The sequence below is a fragment of the Ambystoma mexicanum genome, chromosome 11 (assembly GCF_040938575.1).
Source record: "Ambystoma mexicanum isolate Mex_15411 chromosome 11, UKY_AmexF1_1, whole genome shotgun sequence".
NCBI classification, from domain to species: Eukaryota; Metazoa; Chordata; class Amphibia; order Caudata; family Ambystomatidae; genus Ambystoma; species Ambystoma mexicanum.
The window spans coordinates 889,818,635-889,845,283 of record NC_090934.1 but is presented as its reverse complement, the minus strand read 5'-3'; the positions used below and the strand labels follow the sequence as shown (position 1 = coordinate 889,845,283).

Genomic DNA, 26,649 nt, shown 5'->3' with positions numbered 1-26,649 from the left:
TCCCCTGGTTCTGATTCTGGGCCGCCCCCCCTTTTTTGGAGGCAGTCACCAGAATTGGTTTTGGCAAGGTGATTTTCTGGCTTGTCATTCTGGGGTTCAATGATGGTCGGTTTTAACTCAGTTCCCACATTTACCCAGTCTTGATTAGGATCTCTTGGGACCCACTTTTCTTTGGGAGGAGTTCCCCCATCCCCGAAGGAGAAGATCCTTTTCCCAGAATCCTCTGAGGACCCCTCTCCTTCAAATTGGAAGACTCTAACCTCCTCCACAAAATGGGTCTTTTTAGGCCCTTTATTTCTCCTACCCGCCCTCTGTTCCTTAGGTTGCAGACTTTCGGGGGCAGGAGATTTTGGTTCCGGTTCCTGGGTTTCCAAGGGCTTTTCACAAGTGGGGAAGGAAGCTTCCTCTAAGGCTTTACACCCCCCTTCCCCCTGTGCCTCCTCCCTGGGAACCAGTGGGTTGTCTGGGTTCGCTCCCCGTCATTGCTTTGGAGTACCAGACCCTTGATTTGAGGGGTTCTGAGTCGCCATGTTCATCTGAGGGTTCTGCTGGGCCCTCAACATGTGACCCAGATCCTGTGAGAAGTTCTGGACATGGCGTTCCAGCTGGGACACCCGCTCTGGCTGGTACGGGGGTCTGTGGTCCATCCTAGGTTGATCACAGGAAGGGTAACTGTCCCTTCTCCCATAATACCCTTGGTTGGGATAGTACTGGTACCCCTCCACCCTTGGCTTCCCCTCTCCTGGATTGGGTTGTCTGGGCTCAGGAAAGTGGGGAAAGAAAGAAGGGTTTTTCTGGGGGTTGGTGTTTGACAGGTACCGGGGAAAGAAGCTCAACCCGTCATTTGGGGGATTACTGCCCTCCTGGGGAAAGTTATGAGGGAAGCTTCCTGGGTTTCAGCTACCTGGTTGGATGCCCCCCCCCTTGGGCTGGGGGAGTCCACACATAGCCCAGAATGGGTCTTTTGCCCTTGTAACAGGGGCTGATATAGTCAGGAGAGTTAGGGGTCCCATTTGTGGGTTTACCTCCCTGACTAATGGTTTGGAAATGGCCCTAGGGCCTTCTGGGTCTTTTGTTAGGAGGATTTTGTACAGGAATATTTTTAGGACCCCCCCATCTCCAGATCTAAAATGGGGGCAACTTTCACCTACGCCACCTTAGCAGCAGCAGGGGTGTTGGCTGGTTTGGGGTTTTTATTTGTATTTTTGTTCTCTACCAGTTTCTGCACTTCATAAATCTGAGTCACCTGCTCAATGACCCAGTCTAGTGATCTCTTCTCATGAAAGTCCCTCACCAGCTGGGTCATGATGTATTAGGTAGTGCATGAAAGAAGGTATTAATGAAATCCCTACTGTCTGTGGGCACCCGCCTGGTGGTCTGCGCAAAGGCACGTTTAACTCTTGTACAAATTCTTGTGGGGCCTGGTCTTCCCGACATTGCAGATTGTAGGCCGCCTTGTGGGCCTCTTGAGGGTTCCTATGTATGGAGAAATGCTTTAAGATGGCCACCCTATAGGTGGACCATCTTCAGTGGTTCTGATCCTCCAGCCCCGCAAAGAAGCTGGAGTATTCAGGGGGAAATGTCCATTTGACATATTGAAGGCAGCTCTGGCTATCTTTCACATGGAAAGTATCCATCATTTGCTCATGTAACTCGAGGTGCTCCCAAACTGAATATTTGGCATTTTTATGATAGGGAGTTATGATGCTCCTAATGGCCTTCATCTGTTTCAAGGGATCTTTCAGTAGGGTCCTCTTAATTTTGTTGGCCTTTTAGTCTTGGTCACCCTTGTCCACTCATCCTCTGACTCAGAGGCACTGCTACAGTGATCCTCTAGGCTCTCCCTGATTCTGCAAGCTTGGAAATGGCTTGCAGAATGTGGGGGCCTAGTCTCTTGCGACCTGTGGCACTCAGAGGAGTCTTCTGACTCTCCCTTGCTCCCAGGATTGGATGATTACCCCCCCACCCCCACTGCCCCAGCTGGGACGAGGTCTTTAATATACTCTTTGTGGGCCTTGTATGATGGAATTCCCCACCAAATTTGATAGACTGATCCCTTGGTAAGCGTTATTTTTGAGGATCCAATTCTCTGATTCTCCCCTCAGTGGAGTCTTCCTGGTCAGAGAGGCTAGCCCTAACATTTGGGAATCCCTACTGGGAAGGCCGCCCGTCCATTTCTGGTAGGCGCTGATCTGTCAGTCCCATGTTTCCCATTCTACTGAAGTCTACCATCCCTGTGGCCCTTGGTTCATGTGAGCCAGTGGACATGAGGGTGGCAGAGTGCATGGAACTGAAGGGGTTAAAGTCCCTGATGACCAGGGTCCTGAGTCTCAGTCCATTCTTACCTCATCTCTTGCAGCCCCTATTCTCTGATAACATCCCGAAATCTGAACCTTTTGCTCCTCTATTAAGTCCTTACTGGTCTCAATGATTTGCCCCTTCATAGCTATCTGTTTGTGGAGCCTGTCATTCTTTTCACAAAGAGCCTCATTGTCTCTCTGTGCTTCCTGCCTGGATTGGGAATACTGGGCAATTTTTTGCTGCAGGAGACAAACCTCCTGAGTTTTGTCCTTATTGGTCTTAGTGTTCTTTGCCAGAGCATCCTCTGTCCGCCTGGTGTGCTCTGGGAGCTTTTCATATTCAGTTTTAACTTCATTAAACTCTTGAAGAGCCAGCTTTCTTTCTTCCAACTTAGTTTTTAATTTGCTGACTTCCTGGCCCTCTCCTGAGGTAGAATGCCCCCTGTGCAGTCAGGTCGTCCATTTGTCTTTTGAATGCATGGGATTTCTGGCGCTCCTCATCAAATTTCTCTTTAGAGTGGATGTATTTAATAATTAAATTATTATTTTCCTCTTTCAAGGATTCTATGTGGTTCTGTAATGTGACTACCTCCTCTGCACAGGCTCTATTAAAATGTAATTGTTGCGCCAGCTTTTGTTGACTCTGTTGTCGAGAGTCAAGCCTTTCCTGACATTCTTTTTCCAGTGTCTGTACTTGGGTATTTTGCTCTGCATTCTCTTGCTGTAAGAGAGCCAGATCTTCTTTTAGTTTGGTGACATACTGCTTAGCCTCTGGTTCTGATTCTTGGCTCTTCTGGAGCTTTTGCTCGGCAGACTCCAGATTAGTCTGGATTTTCTGCATTGTTTCCCCTTGCCTCTTTGCCAGATCTATGTTGTCTGCATGCTTTTCCTGTATGATTCCTATGTGGAGATACAGGTAGGCGGCTATTTTGGCAATTTTACACTGTTCCTCTTTTATTTTTGGGGCCATGTTCAGTTCGCTAAGCGCTTAAGGCAATGGACCCTTTGCCATGCCATGTATTCAGGTCTATTGCAGTGACTTGTTCTTTTATTCCCTGCAGCCATACCTGTTCATCCTGTTCTGGCCACTCACCCCTGACAAACAGTTTGCACAGGAGGTGTTCCCTAGCAGTATACATTTCCACTGGGGTTGCAATCTCAGAAATATCAATTTCCTTATGGCTTATTTCAAGGTTAATTTACTTTTGCAAACCAGCCTGATTCTTTTGAGTATTTCTTTTGAGGGGTGCTTGTACAGTGTAGCACAGTATGCCAACCCAGCAAGGTGTCTGCACCCTGCAGGATAGTATGCTGTGTTAGACTCTCATGGGTGGTATTTTGATTCAGAATCGCAGAACAAGCCCCCAAGCTGTAAGTAATTTCAATCAGGCACACACCCAAGTCTCGCCTAGCATGTAGTGCGCAAATGAAACCCTTATTTTCTTTTTATCTATAAGTTCAATATTCTGAATGATGTACCACTCATACCACACCCTTCTCAAAATACACCACAGGTCACACTGAACCAGGAATCAGGCTAGTTTGTAAAGGTAAAGATGTATTTATTTATTTAATATTCAAACACACATAGGATATATATATATATATATATATATATATATATATATATATATATATATATATATATATATAGGAAGCAATCACCCAAAGGGTGACAATACAATTCAGAAAGATAAACAACGCAATTGAATTCACTTAAAAGGAGGCAAAATCGAAAACATAGGGGAAAAGAACAGTTTGTTTTGCACTGATATCGTTTAGGTTAATGTCCTCCCTGCAAAGTTTTGTTTAAATACAGTTGAGCAGTCCTACACCAATGTGAGTAATCAGCAGGTTTTCAGGAATGAAACACAATGTCTAGAGTTATAGGCAATCGTCCCTCCCTAAACAAGAGAGGAAAACCGTCTTGGCAAATGACACTTGTAAAATGGCAGATGAAAAATGGCTTTGTGAAAAACTGCAAAAAGGTGCAAAAATGCTTAAATGGAGACAAGTTATAAAGAAAAGCAACACTAATCAGGTCCAAACATACATGAGCTATAATATAAACAACAATACACACTTGAGATTAGGATGGGATGGGAAAAGCACTTTGAAATGATGAAATGACACAGGTAAACTTGGGAATTTTGCAAATTTGCTGCAAACCTTTAATATGCGATATTGACGAAAAATGGGTCAGATACACTGTTCTGTGATTTTAGTTGTGGATGTAGTTAACGATGTTAGGTATCCGTGAGAGTTGAAATTTCGTTTCTATCTTTAAAATTGAAGGAGTTATAGAGGTTTTAGTGAGAGGCGTTTTTGCAAAATAGGCACGAAAATGAAAATAGAAATGCGCTTTTGAAAATGACATGGGTTTGATTACACTACATTATGACTATGAAAAAGAGAATGCCACAGATGGATGTTATAGACACGTAATCAGCATAACCTGTCCTGGTGTGGATACTCTACTTCTTCCTGGGATTTACTTTAGTTATTCAAAATCACTAGGGAGTTATGGTTTTGGAACACAGGAGAGACAATCAGCGCAAGAAAGATTCTAACAATGCTAGAGTTCTGAATTAAAGATCGGATGGGTTGAAATAGGGATAATACAATGCAGATATATTAAGGGTCACTGTTCTTCTTGTTAATACTTACAGAAGAAGTTATTAAATTTGACCGTCAGCTCTGCTCAATGAATTAGATCTGGTCTACCGACAGCAGGGCACCTCTATCGGAATTGGATCAGCAAGATGGTTCTAGTCAACTGTACTGCACCTCAACCTGGATTTGGAAGGTCCCCTTCTGGTTCCTGGACATGGTGTATAGCAGGATGCAAGTTTTCAGCGGGCCAGCCTTGGTGGTAGCAGGCCAAGCTGAATCAGAATTAAATCCCTTCAAGTTTGGGATGTTTGCAATTGAGTCAGGCTAGCAATAATTTTGCAATGCTAGAGTCTGGATTTTCTCCAAGAAATCTGGATCTTTCAAGAATTCTGGAGTCAGCTATAAGTTGAATAGTTCTGGAATAAGGTGCTGCACAGACATCTGGATGGGTTCTGTAATCAGTGTGTTCTGGAAGCAGTGTGTCTTTTATGTAGTGAAACTTCTATATTGATACATTACAAATGCCAACCCCCAGTTTATGGTGTGGGCAGCACTTCAAAACACACCCCCATGTCTGTGTATGGCTACTGATGTGTGCTTTGTACTGGTTGGCAGTCTAAACAGAGCTGTCCACGTGGATTTTTACCCAAACCATAATTTTGCACAAATGTACATTTCTATCACTATGTACCCTCATAAAAATGGACACATATCCATTATGTTCAATTGTCTACATTTACATTCACTTCCCATCTTTGAGAGAGCTGTATTGGTCACTCTATGGATTTTTATCAATTTTATCCATAACACTTTGGATTAATCATTTCTAATTTGATACATCTCTGGGCGCTTATCAGTGGATCATGTGCATATAATTGTAAGTTTGCAACATTAATAGTTTTGCCACAATCAGTGTTTTAGTGTATCTATGGTCCTTATGTAGTCAGAACTCCTACCACATCTTCAACTGTCTAGCATGACTTCAGATTTATAAGTTTGTATTTTTCACTTGTCCACTTATTTTGGATGCCATGTTAAATGTCGCAAAGTTCTGAAGCAAAAACAAGTAATTTCCATTCAAAATCCAGTCCAGGTTTTTTTTCTTACTTCCAAGTGAGCAAATGGCCAGTCCTTTGAAGTTCACTGAGAAGCCTCCTCCATATCCAGCCCCTCCTTTAGGAAGATGGGTGTCCAAGCCTTCCTTTGTCCTTGGGTCAGCTAGGAGACACATGTCTAAGGCTTTCTTTGTTTTCATTATGCTGGAACCATTAACAGCCATTAGCCTTCCTGTTCTCAAGGAAGTGTCAAGCAGAGATGCCAGTTTGCCCAGCCCAGGCTATCAGATCAGAATTACATAGTGGATTGGTCCCAGACTGGACCCTTTGACATGAAAGTTTTTTTAATTTCCCATGTAAAATATAACACAGTTTATAAAGCATTTAAGCATTTTAAAAGAATTAGACCTTCACCTACATGCTTGAAATAGTGTTTTTTGTATTTTTTCAGGACAAAGAGATCCATTTAAACTGGGTTTCATAGCCAATTTATTAAGGCAGCTGTCCGGCGGTGATTCCTTGATTCCTCTGACTGCATGGAGAATCCATGGTTTCAGCACACTTTCCTTTCAATAATTCACTGGGGAAAATGACTGTATTTAGCACCAAAACAGCACTTTGAAGATTGCCATTGATGAGGAAACTGTATTAAATGGCATTTTCGGATTTTAGCCCTTCTGTGGCCTTGTTTCAAGTGACAGTGGCAGTTGACAGATAACAGATGACAGCAGCAATTCCTGTTTTTACACCAACCTTGCCTGTGTGTGTGACAGGGTGTGCAGCTCTTTGGTGGTTTTATGCACCGTGCGCAATTTTTGAGATTTGGCATGTATGGGGTTATTTCCTTAATTTTTTGACAGTTTTCTTTCCCCTTTTGACAAAGGGGTGCTGTGTGGCGCATTGGCATGGATAAAAATACTCCACAGCATGTGATTAAGAACAAGCCAGATTGACTATCTTGAGTAAAGATAAAGAAACATAAGTTGGATTTAATAACAGGAGTACATGCTGAAGATTAGGCTAATGCAGAACTTGTCACGATAGAGATATACGAGGTAACAAAAGAAGATATCATAAAGTTAAGAAGAATTGGGCAAGGACCAATCAGAGAGACCTGTCTATAAAGTCAATCAGAGGAAGGGGCAGCTCCACCCAGGAACACTTAGAGTACAAGGGAAGCAGCGTGGTCTATAAGAGTTTGGTGTGCCTTGCAGGACAGATGGTAGCCTGTTTGAAGGCCTTGCAGATAGTGTAAGTGGTGAAGTAAAGAGCCAGGCAGCTGGGGCATGGTGAAATCTGTCTTGAGCTAAATGAGGTTCCGGAAGAGGGACCATGAACACTGCTGTGACGGGGAGGGAAAAGGGATAGATTGCATGCAGAGTGGGAGTCCAGTACAAGACGAATGATGAAGCGGGCCTCTAAGGGTTGGGGTGGAGGGAGTGCTACCTGAGGGCAGGGGAACAAAACATAACCAATCAGGCCACTATGAAAAAGGGATAAGGATGGGGGGCTTACCCGCAGTCATGGCAAGGGATGCCAATTAGAGGCACAAATTGGCTCAAGAGAGACGGGTACGACAGTGGGCCCTCCCATGCCCAGACAGGCCCAGACAGGGGTCTTCAGGGCCCTTTAGAGGAGGCCCTTTGAGGGGCTACATCACCTGCCAGCTCCCAGGTAAGCTGCTCTTTGAAGTAGAAGACAGCCAATCAGGCAGTCTTCGGTTCAACAACAGGTAACAGTGTAATGGAAGGTTGAGCACGGCGGCCATGTTTGGGGGCCTGCACTGAGTGGGTGATATAAGCAGATGCATGTGGTCTGTGAATAGAGCAAAGTGAAACCAGCCCAGATTGCAAATGAATGAATGAACCCAGACAGGGTCTTCAGGGCTCTTTAAATAATGCCCTTCGAAGGGCCCGGCAACAACTCCCAGCTCCTGGGTCAGCTGCTCTTTGAAGTAGGAGAAAGCCAATCAGGTGGTCTTTGGTCCAGCAACAGGCATCAATGTAGTGGAGGGCCGAGCACAGCAGCCATTTTTAAGAGCCTGCAACAAGTGGGTGATGGCAGCAGATCCATGCGGTCTATGACTAGGGCACAGTGAAATAAGCCTGGATTGAAAATTAATGAACCCACACAGGGTTCTTCTTGGCCTTTTAAAGGAGGTTCTTTGCCCTGCTGGCTCCCGGGTTAGCTGCTCTTTGAAGAAAGGGCCAGCCAATCAGGCAGTCTTCAGTGCGGCAACAGGCATCAATGGCGGAGCCCTTCTATTTGGTGGATGATCTGACAGTGTGATTGGAGAAGTTACATTTCTGTTACCAAAATATGAAAGAATGTGTGCATAACTGTAGCTAAAAAGCAAAGCAGGGAATAGTTTCATTATTTCAACAAGCTGGTAGATATTTATAATAATTGTATTGTAAACAATTTGTACAGAATATGTTTGTAATTATTGCGTGAATTTAAAAAAAATATTAATTGTTCTCCTTAAGTGTTTCTTCTCAAGGTGTGGCTGTCAGCTCACCAAGGAACTTCCGTCACTTTGCCAGCACCCAAAACCTAGATTTACAGAAGTGAAGTTAACTGTCTCTAGAATATTTGAGACACTCTGCTGGGATTGTACTGTGTATAAGGAAGAATCATACCTCTAACTGGTACCTAAATTACAGATGTTAATGATGTCTCTTCCCAGATTGTAAGGAACCTATGGTCTACTTCAACTGCACCAATGAACCAGCAAACAGTACAGGGGTCGAGTGCCAGAAGCGGTGCCACCATTTAGACATATCATGCGTAAGTAACACCTTCAGTTGCTAAGTACATATTCCTAATAAAAGATTTTAAATGTTTGAGCAAGGCCATACACTAAACATGCATTGGGATAGCTAATATGTTTTAGCTGTCTTATTTCAAGTGACAGCTCAGTTTTTTATCTGTTTATGGGCTAAAATCACTTAAAACTAGGCTAGAATCAACATCAACCTTTACACGTAATTTGGGTTAACAGAGGTAAGTGGAAGTGGATTACCGTGTGGCATACTTTGGACATCCCATACGACAGGGGTAGTGTGTTCCAAGGAGCAGCAGGTCATAAATTATCCATAGGTATTCTTTGAACAAGCCCTTGAGTTATTTCATGAACTGGAGGTGCGTTGGAGCAACCTTGATGGCATTCTGCAAGAAAAGGCCAGTTTCCTGATATTCTCTGTATGTGCCAGTTTAGTCCCAAGCATTTCAAAGGTGTGGCTCCTGGAGGAGTGCAGCCCACTGAACCTGCAGTTGTTATGGCTAGTTAGGCTGGTGTTTGGGTAGAAGTTGCATTTGAGACACAAAAGGGTTTGAAGAGTATCCTGGCAGCGATGGGTAGCCATTGTAGTTTTTTCTTAGGATGTGTGAGATATGGTCAAATTTCTTAGTTCCGATTATGAGGAGGTCAGCAGTGGGTTAAAAAGCACTAATAGGGATCGACATATGTCCCGGGATACTGGTGCAGAGGACATTTGCTCCTTCGAGGCATGCGAGTCACAGTGCTAGGACCATGGTTCTAAAATTCGCAGGTGGGAGGAAGAGATTTATCTTCTGAAGGATGCCAGTTGATATCAGGTGCTTTGTGCTTTTCTGTTGATATGTTGTCAGGAGGTGAGATTGTTGCCAATAATAAATCTGAGTGATTTAGCACATCAGGGTGCCTGTCATTCTGCCTCCCTTGGATGGCCTCCTCTTGATATGGATGACTGAGTAGGAGGAATTACATTTTGATGGGATGTCGTTTCAGGCAGTTGCTTGCAATCCGAGGGTGGCAAGGCATTTCCTGAGACGTGGAACATCTCGAGTATAAATCACTTTATCTATAACTGGGCATCATAGCATATTGGTAAAGTAAGATATTAGGGTCATTGAGAAGCAACCCGAGTGGTTCCATACAAAGATTTAAGATCATTGAAGAGAGTATTGATTCCTGTGGGACTACGCAGGTGACCAGGCGATGGTTAGATCTATAGTTACCTAGGAATAGCATGAAGCTACTCCAATAATCTTCATGTCATGTTTAAAGGACAGCAATACAGTTCAAAACATTACAAGTGATAGCAGTCATTACAGTACTTAACACTAAATAGGTACACACTTCAAGCAAAACAAAAAGAGCCACGTGTACAATATTGTATCAATCATTGGACACCCAGGCCACTTTGCGTTGAATTGCTACAAGAGCCAACTAAGTGCAACTACATTTATTTTTAAAAATGCAAACGGATAGAATATGGAGAAATCAATAAGGAAGGTATGCATTAATACCCAATTGCTATGTGCCATTATTCACACTGATAAAATGGACCTAAAGTGGAAACAATAATTTCCCCAACAGCTCACTAACCGACATGTGTAAGAGAAGGAGTTCAGACCTTAAATACTTTTCTACACATCTGATTTATAGAACTTGTTCATCCCAATGGTTCAAAATATATTTCTTATAGCCATCACATGCATGAAGTATCCAAGCTGTTACATTGGCAGGTTAGTGCTTGTATTTCAAATAATGTCATCCCCATAATGCACATCTTTCATTATACATGCAAATGTTGGTTCTGTTTTATTTTTCTATAATGAAATCAGTACAAAAAATCTTAAAATACAACCAAATTATTCTCTTAATGTCCACATTCATTGGGCCCAGTTAAGAGAACTGGGCTTGGAGGCATTCCATGTGTGTGGTCATGCATGTCATGAACCGAAACGTCTATAGGGTCAAAGCAAAAGGAACAAAAAAGTAAATGGAGAGTGCCTTCCCAGAAGGAGGAAAAAAAATCACTTGGATACTGCTTAGTGAGCTAGTTATTCACACTTGCAGCCAGATGACCCTAGAGCTTTAATAGTGTATAGTACTTTAATACTCTTTAAAACTTCACACCGTGAGGAGCAACAATTCGTCTAGATAGCTACATTTTCATCAGCTCGTTGTCCACCATCAGAAGGAACCTGGGAAGATCCCCGTATGGGAGGGTGCATTGGTCCTACGTCAGATCTTATTTAACATCTGTTGGGTCGTGGAATCCTGGGAGATTCTTCACTTTGTGAGTAGCACATTAGGGTGAGGGTTAATGAGAATTTTATTGGACCTATGAGAAGTCCCCTACCACTGCCTGGACACAAAAGGAAGGTGGTTGTAAACTAGGAAGTGTGTTATGGCAATGCTTCCTGATTTTTACTGGGTTGTGGATGGGGTGGTCACAGGTGCCATGTGAAATAACCTGCAGCTAATGAATCTCCCTATTATTAAATAAATAAATTTGGCAATATGAAATGTCATGCATGCCTAATGCACGACTGACATGTCCCCAGCCCTATGGAAATTTTAGAGGCACATGTCTGTGTTGTAATACTAGAAAGCTGTATAATACACGGTGTGCCGGCCTCAGAATGATGAAAATCAGACCCAGGCCTGCCAAACGCATGGCTGAGTCTGCTGGTATGACATGCAGTCTTACAATTCTCCACTTAAAATTCACTAATTTGATCAACTTCAGAAGGATGAAATGCAGAGTTCTTCGTACCCGTATTCAAACCTTGGACTCTGCTGGTTACACATTGATTTCTGCAGTAGGTGCTTTAATCTACTGAGAAATCGTATTGCAACATTTAATGTGCTCTCTTACTTGGATAACATTCACCGAATAACAGGACTCAAGTTCCTCCTTCTAACACCCTCATACCAACCGCATTGATTCCTCTCTTTCCTCTAACCTTGCTCTCCCTTTCTGAAGCATTTTAAGTTATTGTGTTTATGTGTTTTAAACCATATGTCAAATAGAAATTGACCTAACGTCTCCTGACATACCTGAAGATATATGGCTCTCAAAGAAAATTCAGGCAAATTAAGGTTGGAAGGGAAATTAGTGAGAACTCTCGAATCTACCCCAATCCCACTATAAGATTTGTGGGAGCCTTTGGATCAGATTTGAGAACATAGCTGCTTGTTTGATTTCCAATCTTAGATATTCCACACATATCATTTTCAGTTTTACACATTCCAGACCACTTATCTCGGAAAGCATCACTGGTGCCCAGTGATGCAATGGATCATGTTTAAAACATTATGGGCCTCATTACGACCCTGGCGGTAATCGCCCGTCATTACCGCCATGGCGTAATGAGCGTTTACGCCGTGGGACGATGGCGTAAAGAGCGCCACATTACGACCCATCGCGCACGAGCATTACGCCATGGCGGTAATGCAATTAACGCCATGGCGGAAAAGGCCCCTACCGGCATCGTTAAGCGAGCAAGGTGCACTTACGCCACCGTAAGTAGCGACCACCGTAAGTAGCGGCCACCGTAATTAGCGGCCACCGTAAGTAGCGGCGGCCGTAATTAGCGGCGGCCGTAAAAAGTCGAACCGGAAATAGCGTCATCGCGCCGGAACGGGAAACAGCCCGTCGGCCATCTTGAAAAACACAATCCATCGCCATCCTACCAAACAACACCAGACCCAACCCTGACACCTGTCCCAACCAATCACCCACCCTACCAAGTACCCGAAAATGCCTAAATGTGTGAAAAAGGCATGTGACCGCCAGCGCCAGGAGAGATTCAGCCGGGAGGAACTCTGCATGCTTGCGGAGACCCTGCAAGACAACGCAGGTGTCGTTTTCGCCCCGGACATGACCAGGACAGCGATCGGGAAAAAGAAGGCCATCTGGGCCCTGGTGGCTGAGCGCGTCAGCGCGGTGGGGACCGTACCCCGCACCCCACAGCAGTGCAGGAAGCGCTGGGATGACCTACGCATACGGGTCAGAGCCGTCATCTCAGCAAACCGCAACCTTGCCCTGGGTACCGGTGGAGGGTCGGAATCCCCCCTGAAACTCCAACCGTGGGAGGAGATCTGTGCAACCACGATTGGCATGGAGTCCATTGAAGGCGTCGGAGGGATGGAAAGGGGAGCTCCGACATCAGGCGAAGAAGGTAGGTGCCTCAAACAAGACATGCCATAGTCACAGCAGTCCAATCATGTGTAGCACAAGGTTGCCCTAGAGTGTAAATGCAACACATATCAAGACTGCCCATAGCCACATGCGAGCACCACCCTGCATACACTGCTGGCACCCGCATACCTGCATCCACATTCCACACTAAAAGGAGACAACCTGCATGGCACTGCCTGAAATCTTCCACTTCCACTGACCACAATAATGTCAAACATTTCATTCCAAAGTCCGCAGACCCATCAATAACGCCCTCCCTCCTTTGCTCCACCACAGGCACAGAATCACACCCAGAGGACCAGGACACCCCTGCGCCAATGAGGGCCAAGAAGGCCATCAACAACGTCCCTGCACCCTCAACCTCAGCTGCAGTGAGGCAGACCCCACAACAAGCAGCTCCCACTGCAGGCATACCGGAGGACCCACCGGCAAGCACCCCTGTCGGCAGCAGGCCAGCAGCAGCTGCTCCACCTCCACCGACATTGCCTGCCACAGGAGGCAGGGGGTCAGCGGCCAGCAGCAACATCGGGGAGACAGCTGCAACAGCTGCATGTTCAGACTCGGACATGGAGCACGAGGTCAGAAGCCCCACTGACCAGCTACATTCCCCCTGTTTCTCAGACGCCAGCCCCCATGAGGGTCACTCACAGGGGCACACAGAGGTAGAGGAGTGGCCATCCACCCCATGCCCTGTCCACACTCCACAGGAGGGGAGCAGCCCCTCCATCACTCCACCAGCACTGGCCATGGGCCAGCACGGCCAGCAGTCCCTCCAGGACATCACTCAACGGCAGCATCAACTGTCCGCAATGCTGGATGAGCATGCCGCGGAATGTGTGGGGGCTAGGTCTAGCATTGAACAGGCCACGGAGACCCTAAGGGCCGAAGTGGCGCAGAGCACTGCCACCCTGAGGGATGCCATGCAGGCCATGTCCAGGGACATCTGTGCAGAACTTGCGGCCTTGCGTCGTGCGGTCACTGGCCTCACCCACACACAACAGGACGTGCATGCACAGGGGCAGCCAGGGACATCCTCCACTGCCAGTTCTGCGCAGAGCAGCCCCGTGCGACGTTCCGGTCGTAACCTGCGCTCCACAGCCAGGGGTGCCCCGGGGGCCGGCAGAGGGGGCTTGTGACGGCCTGTGGCCACTGTCACAGGCATCTGTTGACACCTGCAGGGGGTGTGTTGGGGTGTGCAGGGGGGAGGTGGGAGGGGGTGTGTTGGGGTGTGCAGGGGGGAGGTGGGAGGGGGTGTGTTGGGGTGTGCAGGGGGGAGGTAGGAGGGGGTGTGTTGGGGTGTGCAGGGGGGAGGTGGGAGGGGGTGTGTTGGGGTGTGCAGGGGGGAGGTGGGAGGGGGTGTGTTGGGGTGTGCAGGGGGGCGGTGGGAGGGGGTGTGACACGACAGTTCATAGTTTCAATACACTTTTTTCTTTCCAAAAAAGAAATGTGTGGACATTTTCATTGCGTATGTGTGCTTTATTGGTGTACAGTCCACAGTGTGCATGTCCCAGGGACACACAGTGCCCCAAGTGCAGTCTCCATGCGATAAACACCAGCCGTGTGTGCTAGAAGCAGTGGTCGATGATACTTTGGCGCATGGCACGCCCCTCCTGTGCTTCGCCTCCTCCATGGGGTGCCGCCCCATCTGCACCCTCCTCATCCTCATCGTCAGGTGGTTGCAGTTCTGCGTCAGGGGGCAGGGGCACATTCCGTCTGACGCACATATTGTGTAGCATGACACATGCCATGACGATCTTTGCCACCTTCTCATGGCCATACAGGAGTGCCCCACCAGACCTGCTGAGGCTTCGGAACCGTGCCTTCAAGAGGCCGAATGTCTGCTCTATGACCACACGAGTACGTGTATGTGCACGGTTGAAGTCCTCCTCGTGCTGGTTCTGCGGGTTCCGGACTGGTGTGAGGAGCCACCTTTTCAGGGGATAGGCTGCATCACCTGTATGTAGGCGAGAATGTATGTGTCAGTCATGTTGTCTGATCAGGAACATGATGTTCCACCATGGCTCGCATCCAACTGTTACTTTGGCTCACTTCTACATGCACTGATTGATTCACACAATGCAACCAGTATGTGCTCATGGCTCCCATGGCCTGTTTTGCATGCCATCACCCAATGTATGCAGAGGGTTTGTGTGCATTGTGAGTGCCCTTCCTCTGTCTCCGTTCCCTGTGTTACTCACAGCCAGGTGGAGTATGCATCATCCCCCCCCCCTTTCTGCCAGGTGTAGTATGCATCATCCCCCCCCCTTTCTGCCAGGTGGATTATGCATCACCCCCCCCCTTTCTGCCAGGTGGAGTATGCATCACCCCCCCCCTTTCTGCCAGGTGGAGTATGCATCATCCCCCCCCTTTCTGCCAGGTGTAGTATGCATCACCCCCCCCCCTGGTACGTCATTCACCTGCCCACTTCCATGACATTGCACTCACCGAGTAGCCAGGATCTTGGCCCTGCATGTCGCTCCATGTAGCGTGGTATAGTGGAGTTCCTCAGGACCATGGAATCATGGGTTGATCCGGGGAATCGGGCACAACAATGTGTGATGATCTTGTTGGAGTCACAGACCATTTGCACGTTGATTGAGTGGAACTGTTTCCGGTTGCGGTACGGTACCTCCATGGCACGTGGAACCACCAATTCCACATGGGTGCAGTCGATGGCACCAATGCAACCGGGTATGCTGGCTACTGCATGGAAACCCACTTTGGTGTTTGCAATCTCCTGGGCAGCCCGTGGTAATGAGATGTGCTCGTCTGTGTGCTTGAGGAGGGCATCAAGCACTTGGATGAGTGTTCGTGAGAATAATGGTTGTGAGATGCCATGCAGGTGCCCCACTGTGTGCTGGTAGGTGCCTGTGGCCAGGAAGTGGAGTACGGCCACTACCTTCAGTAGGGGGGGGATGGCGGTTGGACTTTCTATCATGCTGACGATGTCGTTGTGTGTCATGTCTACGATGGCGGTGATGGTGTCCCGGTCCAAACGGTACAGGGTGTGGATCTGCTCAGCAGTGAGGTTGAATGGATTGGCTCTGATGCGTGGGATTGGGGGCTGCCTGCGTGGTGGCACTGGCTGTGCTGGTGGTGCTTGCTGGGCCTGCCTTGCCCTCCTTCTCCTCCTGCGTCTCCTCTGTGCTGCCTGTTGTTGTTGTTGCTGTTGTAGCACATGCATTGCTATCAGGTCCTCCAGCCCCAACATTGCTAGTCGTATTGGTATCATTGTGGAGTGTGACTGGGTGTGGGAAGGGGTGGGGTGTGCTCTTTTTGTACTCCCCTGAGTCTGTATTGCCTTCACCTGTGCTGTTTCTGTGAACCTGTGTCAGCTGCATTCACTTAACATGGCCCTTTACGGTTGGTTCGCGATGGCGTTATTTGCACCATGGCGGTAAGGTACTTAACGGCCTGGGTGATGGCGTTAGGTGCATGTCCGCTTGGGTTGGCATTTGCGTACCTTTCCGCCATGGCGCTAAGTACGGTGTGGGCGGTCGCGTGCGCGCACCCTTAGCGCAGTTAGCGGCAGCGTTAACTACGATGCCGCTATTGGCTTCGTAGTTAACGGTCACGGGTCATGATCGGACCTGGCGGAAAACGATGGCGGTAACCATTTACCGCCATCGTTTTTCACTTAGCGCCAGGGTCGTAATGAGGCCCTATGTCATGTGTACCGTTGCTTTGCCCAGCCTGCCTGGCTTGTTGTCCATCTGCTCTTAAACATTATATTCCATGATGCCCGTTACATTCTGCCAATTACCCTTTGTTAGTAGATCCCAAATATGGAGATTGTTCATTTTCCGTTTATGAGTCTGTTGTGGGGAACATGCTCCACTGCTCAATGCAAAGTATCCCTCCAAGAAATATTTTCTTTGCAAATTCAAAAACTGGCTTTTTAAGTCAATGTTCTGGTAGCTATATAGTTACCCGTGTTTACTTTTGATTTAGCATCAGGAAACAGTCTGTGGTAACAGTGCTCTCCTATAAACGCATAAACACACACAGGCTTAATCCACAGAGCTCCCCAGTACTCAATCTGCAAATCTAGGTGGAGAAGCTTAGAACAACCCAGAGAGGAACCCTCCCAATGCTAAAAGAGATTTGTCCCTCCTAAATCTTAAGGAAGAGGGTCCAGGTGCATGTACAGTGGGCCAGGTGGCTGGCTGTCAAAAGATGTGGACCTCAAGGAAGCCATGCTCATGAAAGATGGAGTCACAAAAGACCAGTAATAGGTATAATTCTAAACTAGCATATAATAGGGACTATCTGAGTCAATGCCAGGGAGCCCCAAACTGAGCAAACTCCTTTCTGGGTTTGAACCATCATTTCATTCTCTCTTGTCTCTATAGACACAAACCTTATGCAATTCCTCAACACTTACTGGTCAATTAATAATTTATTGGCAAAACTGCAAATATGGGATCCAATTGTATCTGTAGAATTTTTCATTAGATTTCTTTTTCTGTATTCTTATATTAATATTCACTAACAAAACATTGTTAAAGGGACGTTATGGTTAAGTTGCACTAGCAAAAACCCATGAAATTCAATGGAAAAACATTGTTACAGGGATGTTATGGTTACAGGAAAAACCGAGAAAAAAATGAAATTCCACATTTATGATACACTAAGCAACTATGACTCGTGTCACCAGTGTGCATTGCAAGGACTAACACCCATGACATTAAAGATGCCATCAGAAATCTGATTCATGACACATGTAGATTGGAAAGCCAAATGTCATTGCCACTGGGCGACAATGAAATGCCATTTCCATTGAGAAGGTGCACATATCGATAAGCAATGTTGTCATTTTCACAGGAGTACATTCCAGCAGCATGCAAAAACTTACACATGCTTCTGTTGATAAGACACCTTCCCATCTCTGGCTGCCGACAACATTCATTGGAATAGGTATGTACTGGACTTGGTGGTATACTTGAGAAAAGCACCTTTGCACTGGCAAAAATGTGCTGCACTTCTTTAATCATCTTTTTGAGTTGACGGTACAAACTTGCACAAGCTATGGAACCCAAAAGCAATGCTCCATAGTGCACTACCACAACATGTGCAGTACCTAAAGTGGGCACTCGTTGACATTCTGCAAGCAAATGTTCGAAAGTATGGACAGGGACACTGCACCACAAAGCGTCCACTTCGTCCGAATTCAAATTGCCATTAAGGCCTCTTTGCACGGCATACTGGAGCAGATCTAGCACAACGCGATCACCCACTATGAAAACTGTGCATCTCGCCATCTCTACCAGCCTCACTACACACAGTAAATGGCCGCCCTTTTCTGTGACGCAGTCTAACCACCTGATTGGAAATTGCAACAGTCGCATTTCTATTGGTCAGCATGTTCAAAAGCGCAGAATGTAGCATTTGCGCCTCTCAAAGTACCGTGAGAGCCGCGCCCCAGTAAATCATGAACAGTCCTTCTTCCCTTTCTACTATCCTCTTCCCACCATGCCCTTATTAGATATTGCTAAGTACTCACACACGCATCCACCAATGCCCTCCAAGACTTCACCATCTTACAATGACAGTTCTCCACAAGACTTCATCTGCACTGTTACAAAATCAGCCTGCACATGTGCTGTTATTGGGAAGCACGTCCAGTAGAAAGTTTAGTGAAAAAGAGTTATACGTGAACATTCATCCACATAAGCACCCATCACCACAAAACAAAGGTATGACATTTTCTTTGGCAGTATGGTTAGGCCTCTATCCACGATATCTGCCTCTAAGCATCCTCTACGTGTTTAAAATGCATATTGATATTCCTACCATCTCCTACCATGAAGTGGCAATTTATTGGTATGTGCTTGTAATGTTTTCATTTACCCATATCATACACTATATTAGCGAAACAGGAACTCTGTTCTTTCCTTCCCACAATGGTAAGCAAATTGTTCCCCACTAACCGACCTACTACATAACTCGTAAAAAGAAGTCCCTGAAGCCACCACTGAATGTATCTTAGCAACCTACAGTCACTTTCCAAAAGGTCAGTGTCTGCACAGGTGTGATGCAGTCACTTTCCAAAAGGTCAGTGTCTGCACAGGTGTGATGCTTTCTGTGCTACACTGTTGCCACAGGCTCTTTTTAAATGCCAGCTTCCACTCTGCGACCTCAGCAACTCATCCTTAAGAGGAGTCGGCAACTTGTCCTTCGCCTGAACGTCAGGGATCGTATCTCTGCTCAAATCAAATGGCTCCAATAGCTCCTAGTGGCTGTGAACAGTAAAATAAAAGTCCTGTGCATTATACCTTCTAGTCCCTGGGACCTCAATATCTTGTGCTCTGACTTCCTAAATATCTGTTTGCTCCAGCTCTTCCCTCATCCGCCTGCTACTCCCTCCGGGTCAGTTGCTTCTACACACAACCAGATGGTGGTAGATGTGTTTCTTCTGCTGGGGCCTCACTGTGCAACACGCTCTCTGCCTCCCTGAACCTTGAGGAAAAGCATTGTAGGCTCTAAAGCATGTGAAAACCTTTCCACATGCTTCTTCTTTTTCCCCTCCTCTCCCTTGCTCACTTCATGGCTTAAAAGTATTCTGCACTCTTTTCCTATCTGTGCAGCAGGCCACCTTCTCTCGGCTGAAGATGAACGGTTATCTTATATTGCTACAGGATTCTCTGCAAAGCTTTGTGCAGAGTGGCAAACAGAACTGCATTGCCAATAGAAGTAAAAAGAAAATGCCACTTCCTTGGAACCACTGGAAATTTTGCTGGTTATTAATTCTTTCATAGTCGGTGCAGAACATCCCAGCACTACACATAAATTCGCGCATGCTTCTGTTTATCCAATGTCTCCCAACCTCTGGCTGTCGACAAATTACACTTACATGTTCCCAATGTCCTCTTGGTGTCATCGATGAGAAAATCACCTTTGCAGTAGGAAATATCTGCATCACAGCTGTCATCAACTTTTTTAAGTAAGCGAGCAAAGGTGAGCATGACATGAGCTCCAAATATAGTCCTCCAAAATGCAGGTCCACCACATCTAGAGTACCAAAAGAGCCACATGTTTGCAAAGGAGATCCATGCACCCGAAACCCCACTCATAAACTTTGCCCCAAAAAGCCTGCTCTCCATCCAACTAAAAGTCAGTATCAAAGCCTCTTTCCACAGCATACCTGTGCAGATTGTGCACAAAGGTATCACCGACTGTAAGCACTCACACTCTGTCCATCTCCGCCAACTTCATTTAATCGAACTTTGAGTAAATATGTCACTGCCCCTTCCGATGAACCACACCCTCGAATCCTCATTGTAGAATCCCCACAGTTCCATTTGCAATGGCTCCATGCTCAGAAGTCCATGATGTGGCACGTGCGCTTTCCCAGCTACAGGTAGGACCACGCCCCAGTACAGCAGAAACAATGCTTCTTCCCTTTGCACTCAAATTTTCCAACACTCCCTTACTGGCGGCTATTGGAGGCTGTGACATTTTCATAAATGCCTGCACCAATCACTTATTGAACCTCGCCATTGCACACTATCATTGTTGTACACAACTCCATATTTCCTGTTAAACACTCTGAGAACCTTTGCTTCCAAGGCCCCTCCATGAGAAGCTTTTCCTACAGGATGCCCTTTTTCAGCATCCACAATGATCCTGCAGTGCCCCAACACACCACTCGCCATGCACAAAACAGTCCACCCTTGCCCACACCCAGAACAACACTATAAATCCATGCATGCAACCATGTGGGCAGCTCACAATGTGCACAACCGTAATATACATAGCGGCACTTCAACCCACCTCCCTCACACCATAAAGCACCCATTCACGAAAACCGGTCACAATTAGCAGCATCCACAAACTTACCACAGTCTCCATCACCCCTACCCACTGCCATTCACAAAGTATTGTGTCACTACCAACCTACCCACACCTCTTTCACAAAATTGGCCCTACTTCGACAAATCAGCACACAGCACAGTAACCAAGTACATTTAAGGTGCACTTCTACCATATCCTCGTTCCATACTGACAGTATGCAAACCCAGTACCCAGTGCCCACGCTGCATGCCTTTTCACACCACCATCACCAAGTACACATCAAAAACTTTACCATGTTGTAACAGTGTCCTCACCAGCAAATGCAAACATGCACGCATGGCACCTCACTTCTCCTGTTCTATTGCGCCAGGGCACCACCCATTAACTGCTGCAGAATCCAAAATGCATTGCTGCTGTGTGTGTCCTAAAGTCATCACTCTCATTGCTACATAATGGCACCATCTATTTCACCATGTCACCAACTACGACAAACCACATACACAGCACTGCATCAGCACTCCTACCCAACCTGCACACTGCCATACAGCTATACAGGAAAAATTGCTACACTTTTCACAATGTACAAACACAACACTGTCTCCTGCACCCTTCTGCACTTTCATTCACATAGTATGTACCCACTTCCATGCACAAAGTAATGTGCCACTGTAAATCTACCCACATACTGTTTGCAACATTGTTCCTACTCCAACCAATTTGCACACACCACATTTTGCAAGCACCCCCCCTATACTGGATACAGAGTCACACATGCATTGCTGTGGTGTGTGAGCTGAAACCCTAGGCTCCCACCCCAACTGCATGCACCATGCATGCCACCATGTCCCCAACCACCGCTTCCATCCACATAGCACAGGCACCCGTTTTCCCACCCACCCTATGCCATAACCAATTCACTCCCCTTCTGAAATTCACCTGCCATCACTTACCATGGAAAGAGGTTGCTGCAGACATGTCGCCAATATAGAACCACTGTCTCCTGCACCCCGTGCACTTTCACTCACATACTATGGACGTATCCACCTCTTTTCACAAAGTATGGTATCACTGCCAACCTATCCACATAGTCTTCGCTACATTAACCCTACTCCAACCAATCTGCACACACCACACTATGCAAGCACCCCCCTCTACCGGATACATAGTAACACATGCATAGTTGCGTTGGGTGAGCTGAAGCAATAGGCTCTTCAGAGCATGGGCTCTGGCCTACCGCCTTCGGCCATGCACCCAATAGTCTAATCCTTCAACAGACCAACCGCAACTACATGCACCCATGCATGCCACCATGTCCCCAACTACCGCAATCCATCCACATAGTACAGGCACCCGCGCTCCCACCCACCCTATGCCATGTGCAATTCACTTCCCTTCTTAAAATCAACTGCCACCACTCACCACGGAAAGAGGTTGCTGCAAACAGCCCTCGGCAGAAACTATTGTGCCATTATGACAGCTGCCTGAAATCACCACACAAAGTTGTTGGCTGTCTAGGTACCCGGGAAAGCACGCTAAATGCACCAATACTGCAGCCACTCCTCGTTCTTCTTCCACCTACTTACATATGTCACATTAACCACTTGTCACTCCCCCACCCTTTCCCTACCTTGCTGCGGACAACACATGGCGTAGGGTACATTTTGCACACCATTCCGCCGGCGCACTGTCCTCCGAGACACCATGGCGGCGTTTCTCAAACATTGTTGAGGCACAGCACGCTTCCCTCCAGCCAACCACCAGTCGCGTCCAAAGTTCTCCGACAGCATGCCATACCGCAGTCCAATGACACTTCGGTCCTCGGAGAAAACAGGGAAATGGGTCTGCAGATATCACTAATTTTTAGAGACATACATTTTAGTAATTTCCAACAGAAGTACTGGTCGGATTCCCACCAAAGACAAAAAAGCATGCTTTCTGACCCAAAACCCCGCTCCTGCTGCAAATATGGTGAAAATCCATCCAGCTGTTTGGGCTGTAGCTGTGCACAAAGATTTCCCCCAATTTGGTGAAAAAATTCAGAGACGACCATATACTTTTTTTTGCAAAGTTTGGTGAGGATACTTCCAGGGGGAGCGAAGTTATAAGCCACTAAAAAAGTGCTCTTCCTATGAGTTTAGCAACTTAACCATAACTACGACACAACCCAATATATACTAGTGACGTATACCCTTCAAACTTTGGATGTCAGGGCACTTAATCCAAGCATGTTCATGCATGGCCATTTTTGGGCGTGGCACTGGCTCGGATGTTCAACTATTTAAAACAATTAGGCTATATATATTTTCAATTGTGTTTCTCCCAATGGTTCTAATACGAGTGTATTATTATTGTTTGCCCCTCTCTTCTTTTTTTTCTGATTGGATCCATGATGTTGGTTCACCTTTATATTTATTTTAGTTGTACCCTCGCTTTGCGTTTTTTTAACAATTATTTTTGACCCTTGTTGTGCCTCTTGTGGGATCAACATTGTTATATTTAGATTATGTTTTCTTCACCTAGGTTTTTATTTCTCCCTTGGAATGCACGCCTTGATCTGAACTAACTGTATAAATTATCTCTATAATGGTTTTACAATTGAAATTTATTGGGGATCACATTCAATCTGGAATTGTGAATATGTTTTTATGGTTATATACAGCCGGAAAGAAGACTGTAAGATCGAAACATGTGTTGGCTGTTTTCTTTCCTTCTGTGAATTAAATATCTTTCTTTAATAAGTCAACATATGGGCGCAGTGTGATCTTGTTCTGTTCTAATTCATGCAGTTATAGGTCCCTTGGGGCATAGGGTCCTCCTCCGCATGATCACCTGCAGCTGATGTTTTCGACTGTAAACCAATCTCATCGTTTAACTAGCACTGATCAGCGCAGCAGGTTCAAGTCTAATTGTCCCACAACTGTCATCTTTCTTATCTTTTAGAATAGGTTTTTCACTTGGCTTCACTGGCTCCCATCCTGGCAGGTTTCCTTGGAACATCCCACCGGGGTTATCTCCTCTTGTGGAGGCATCCCTCAAAACTCGTCTTTTCCAAAGAGAGAAATTAAGATATTAAAAATATCTTCCCATGTCTGTGTTTTCTGCAGTACCCTTCTATGAAAACTCATATGGACCCACATATTCACAAAAACATGTGCCCATGTTTTTCCACAATGACATCTATATACTCCCACAGAGGTTCTAGCCATGCATGCATAGTAAACACCTCAATGAAGTGTTACAGAAGCATAACTATGCACTCACACACAGACATACATGCACACACACACACAGACACACAAGTGCACACATACACCAATCAGCACACATGAACCCAAGATGTCATTCACAAAGGCATGCACTTATAGCCTTAGATGACACAATAATTGTCGATATCACATAGTACATTCATTGTTTATTTAATGTCCTTGCACCCTTGCTCTGCTCCCTGGTGGTGTAGACAATATGAAATGGATGCAATACAGCTAGTTATGGTGTGAAAGTGACATTTTGATGGTTGATGGTAGTATCTGGCCACATGAAGGCGGCACCTTGCAAATGACCATAATAAGTGGGGGGTGGGTGTGTGTGTGTATGGGTCATTTTATAAAGTGAGTTTCATTAAGGGAAAAGGCAAACTATAACCTTTATGAAGGCTGTTGGTTGGTTATAAAATGCACCAAACTGCTAATGTGACATGTTCTTTTCTTCTCACTGCTCTAATTAATGTAACTGTGGTTTACATCTGTTGGAGTGGTACCAGATTCCAGTAACAGAAAAAGGGTATTGAGACTGTCCACCTGAGTATCTTTTTATATCACCAACGTCCCTCGGCCCCGCCTGGAGGTGGCCAATGGATAATGATAGCCTGTGAGGAATGGGAGCACACTTGTAAAGGGCATAAAAGGAATACATTCTCACTAGGGATATTGTACTCCTTGGGCCTGATAATATTGATTTATGACGCAGTAACCTTGAGGCACCAGAAAAAGTGAACATTAACTCTGTGGGGAGATGTTGCTTCTAGTATCTGCATACTAGTGACATAATGGCCCTCCTTACGAGGTTAGAGGTAACCATGCCGCTAAATGCGGAATGCTTACCTCCTTACCGCATACCGGACCCGGGTTCCTCAAATGAGGACTTACCGGGCCATCCCAACCTTGGCAGACCCAGTAATTCCTTGTCCGAGGAACCCGGACTGGTCCATCCCCATTCCCATTCGAGCTCCCATAGGGCTCAATGGGAATGGGGATGGAGCTAACAAAGGGGCCGTTAATAAAGGGCCCGTTGTTAGCTCCCTGGTCTCCTCGCGGGACCCGGTATGGATGCCTGGTTTTACCAGGCATCCATGCGGGTCCCGCAAGGAGACCTTGTGATAGGGCGGAATGGGTTTACCGGCACCGGCACCATTACCGGTGCCGGTAAACCCATTCTGCCAACCTTGTAATGAAGGCTAATGACATGATGAAGATCCCATTCTAAAAAAAGTGTATTCTAGGAAACTACTCTTTTTGTTTTTCAATTGCACATAGTCACTGTATTTGCACTGTATTTCAGCAAAAGTAGTGAGAAAATAATTCAAAAGTAGTGCTATAGTATACCTCTTTAAAGGAAATTTTCACCCATGTGTTTAATTTGCAGAGAAATTTAAAAGAGTCGAGACGTTAGTATATCTATATAGAGACACCCATAAACAAATCTTCTGTCGACAGTCCTTGCCCAGTCATGTTAATTTTTATTTTCAGGAATGCTAATGGGCACACCTTATCTGTTGTCTTTTGCCATGTCATAGTGACCATTCGCTGAAGTCAAGTCCCTGAACTCTCACACCTGAGAGAATAGAACCTGCTAGGGAAGAAAGGCCCAAGTCGATCTTGTAAGGATAACACGTTTTTAATCCCACACAGAGATGAGAGCAACAGCAAAGAACTCTGCTGCTAAGACCGTTCTGCCGAAATGTAGTACAAGCAGAATCTTATAAAGCAAGACATTGTCATACGTGACACAATACATATTGTTAAATCTTGAGCAGCTGATTGGTGTGCGCTTTTACAGGATTCGCCGGCCCCATAAGGGATGCCAGGCTACTGGTTGCAGCCCAGTCCGTTCATCTTCAATCACGTGGATGCTGCAGTGATCATCTTCTCACATCGAATGTCAGAATACAAATTAATTATACTGCTAAAATGCAACTACTTTGTCACTTATACTGTGCACTTGGCAGGCCTCAAGATGGGCACAAAGGAGGTTCTGGGGCACTCTGACCTTCACAAACACATTTCACTCACTCCCTTCCGCACCATCCGGCTCCAAGGTTTCCACCCCCGTTTTGAACTATAATGTATCCCTCCCAGCACCTTGCAATACAAACCACATGATTGTCACTTCAATAATGTGCCCTGTCTGTCCTCGTTGAACATCTCAGGACTTGTTACTTTGGGGTTGGTGATCAAAGGGCAGCTGGTTCCATGGAATTCAGAGGTCTTAGGTTTTAGTCAGTTTTATGGGCTATAACTCGTGGTCGCCTGGGGATGGGCGGGGTCATGCTTTGGCCAGTGAGAGATAACATGCACTTCAGCCACCGGTCTGTGATCATGGCCTTGTAGGGCACATTCCTCTCGAACATCTTTGCAACATTGTTAGAACAATGAATAGGCATTGTGGTGGTTGGGATGTGGGCTGTCCTCATGGGAGCTCTGGCATGGCTGGGGTTTTCTCTTGTCTCAAGATTTTGGGCCTAGCGCATGCAATTCTGTATTTACCACGCTGCCTTCCCTTCTTCCTATTGTTACTAATATATATGCAAAATAGCTATGCTGCTTGTGCCTTATGCTGTACTATATGGATAGACTATATTGGGTTATGTTGGAGTAGGGTCCTGTTAAACTGGGAGGTGTCCCTCTCGCCGTCCCG

At 46.1% G+C, this 26,649-nt stretch overlaps 1 protein-coding gene across 1 annotated transcript in view; it reads left to right on the top strand.

The window, feature by feature from the left end:
* LOC138503894 (mucin-5B-like) overlaps positions 1–26,649 on the top strand; it is a 1,431,798-nt gene that overhangs the window by 337,211 nt on the left and 1,067,938 nt on the right. Inside the window, exon 12 of the mRNA XM_069623965.1 lies at positions 8,655–8,755. Within this exon, the coding sequence (XP_069480066.1) occupies positions 8,655–8,755 (101 nt within the window). The remainder of the gene's footprint in view (positions 1–8,654; positions 8,756–26,649) is intronic.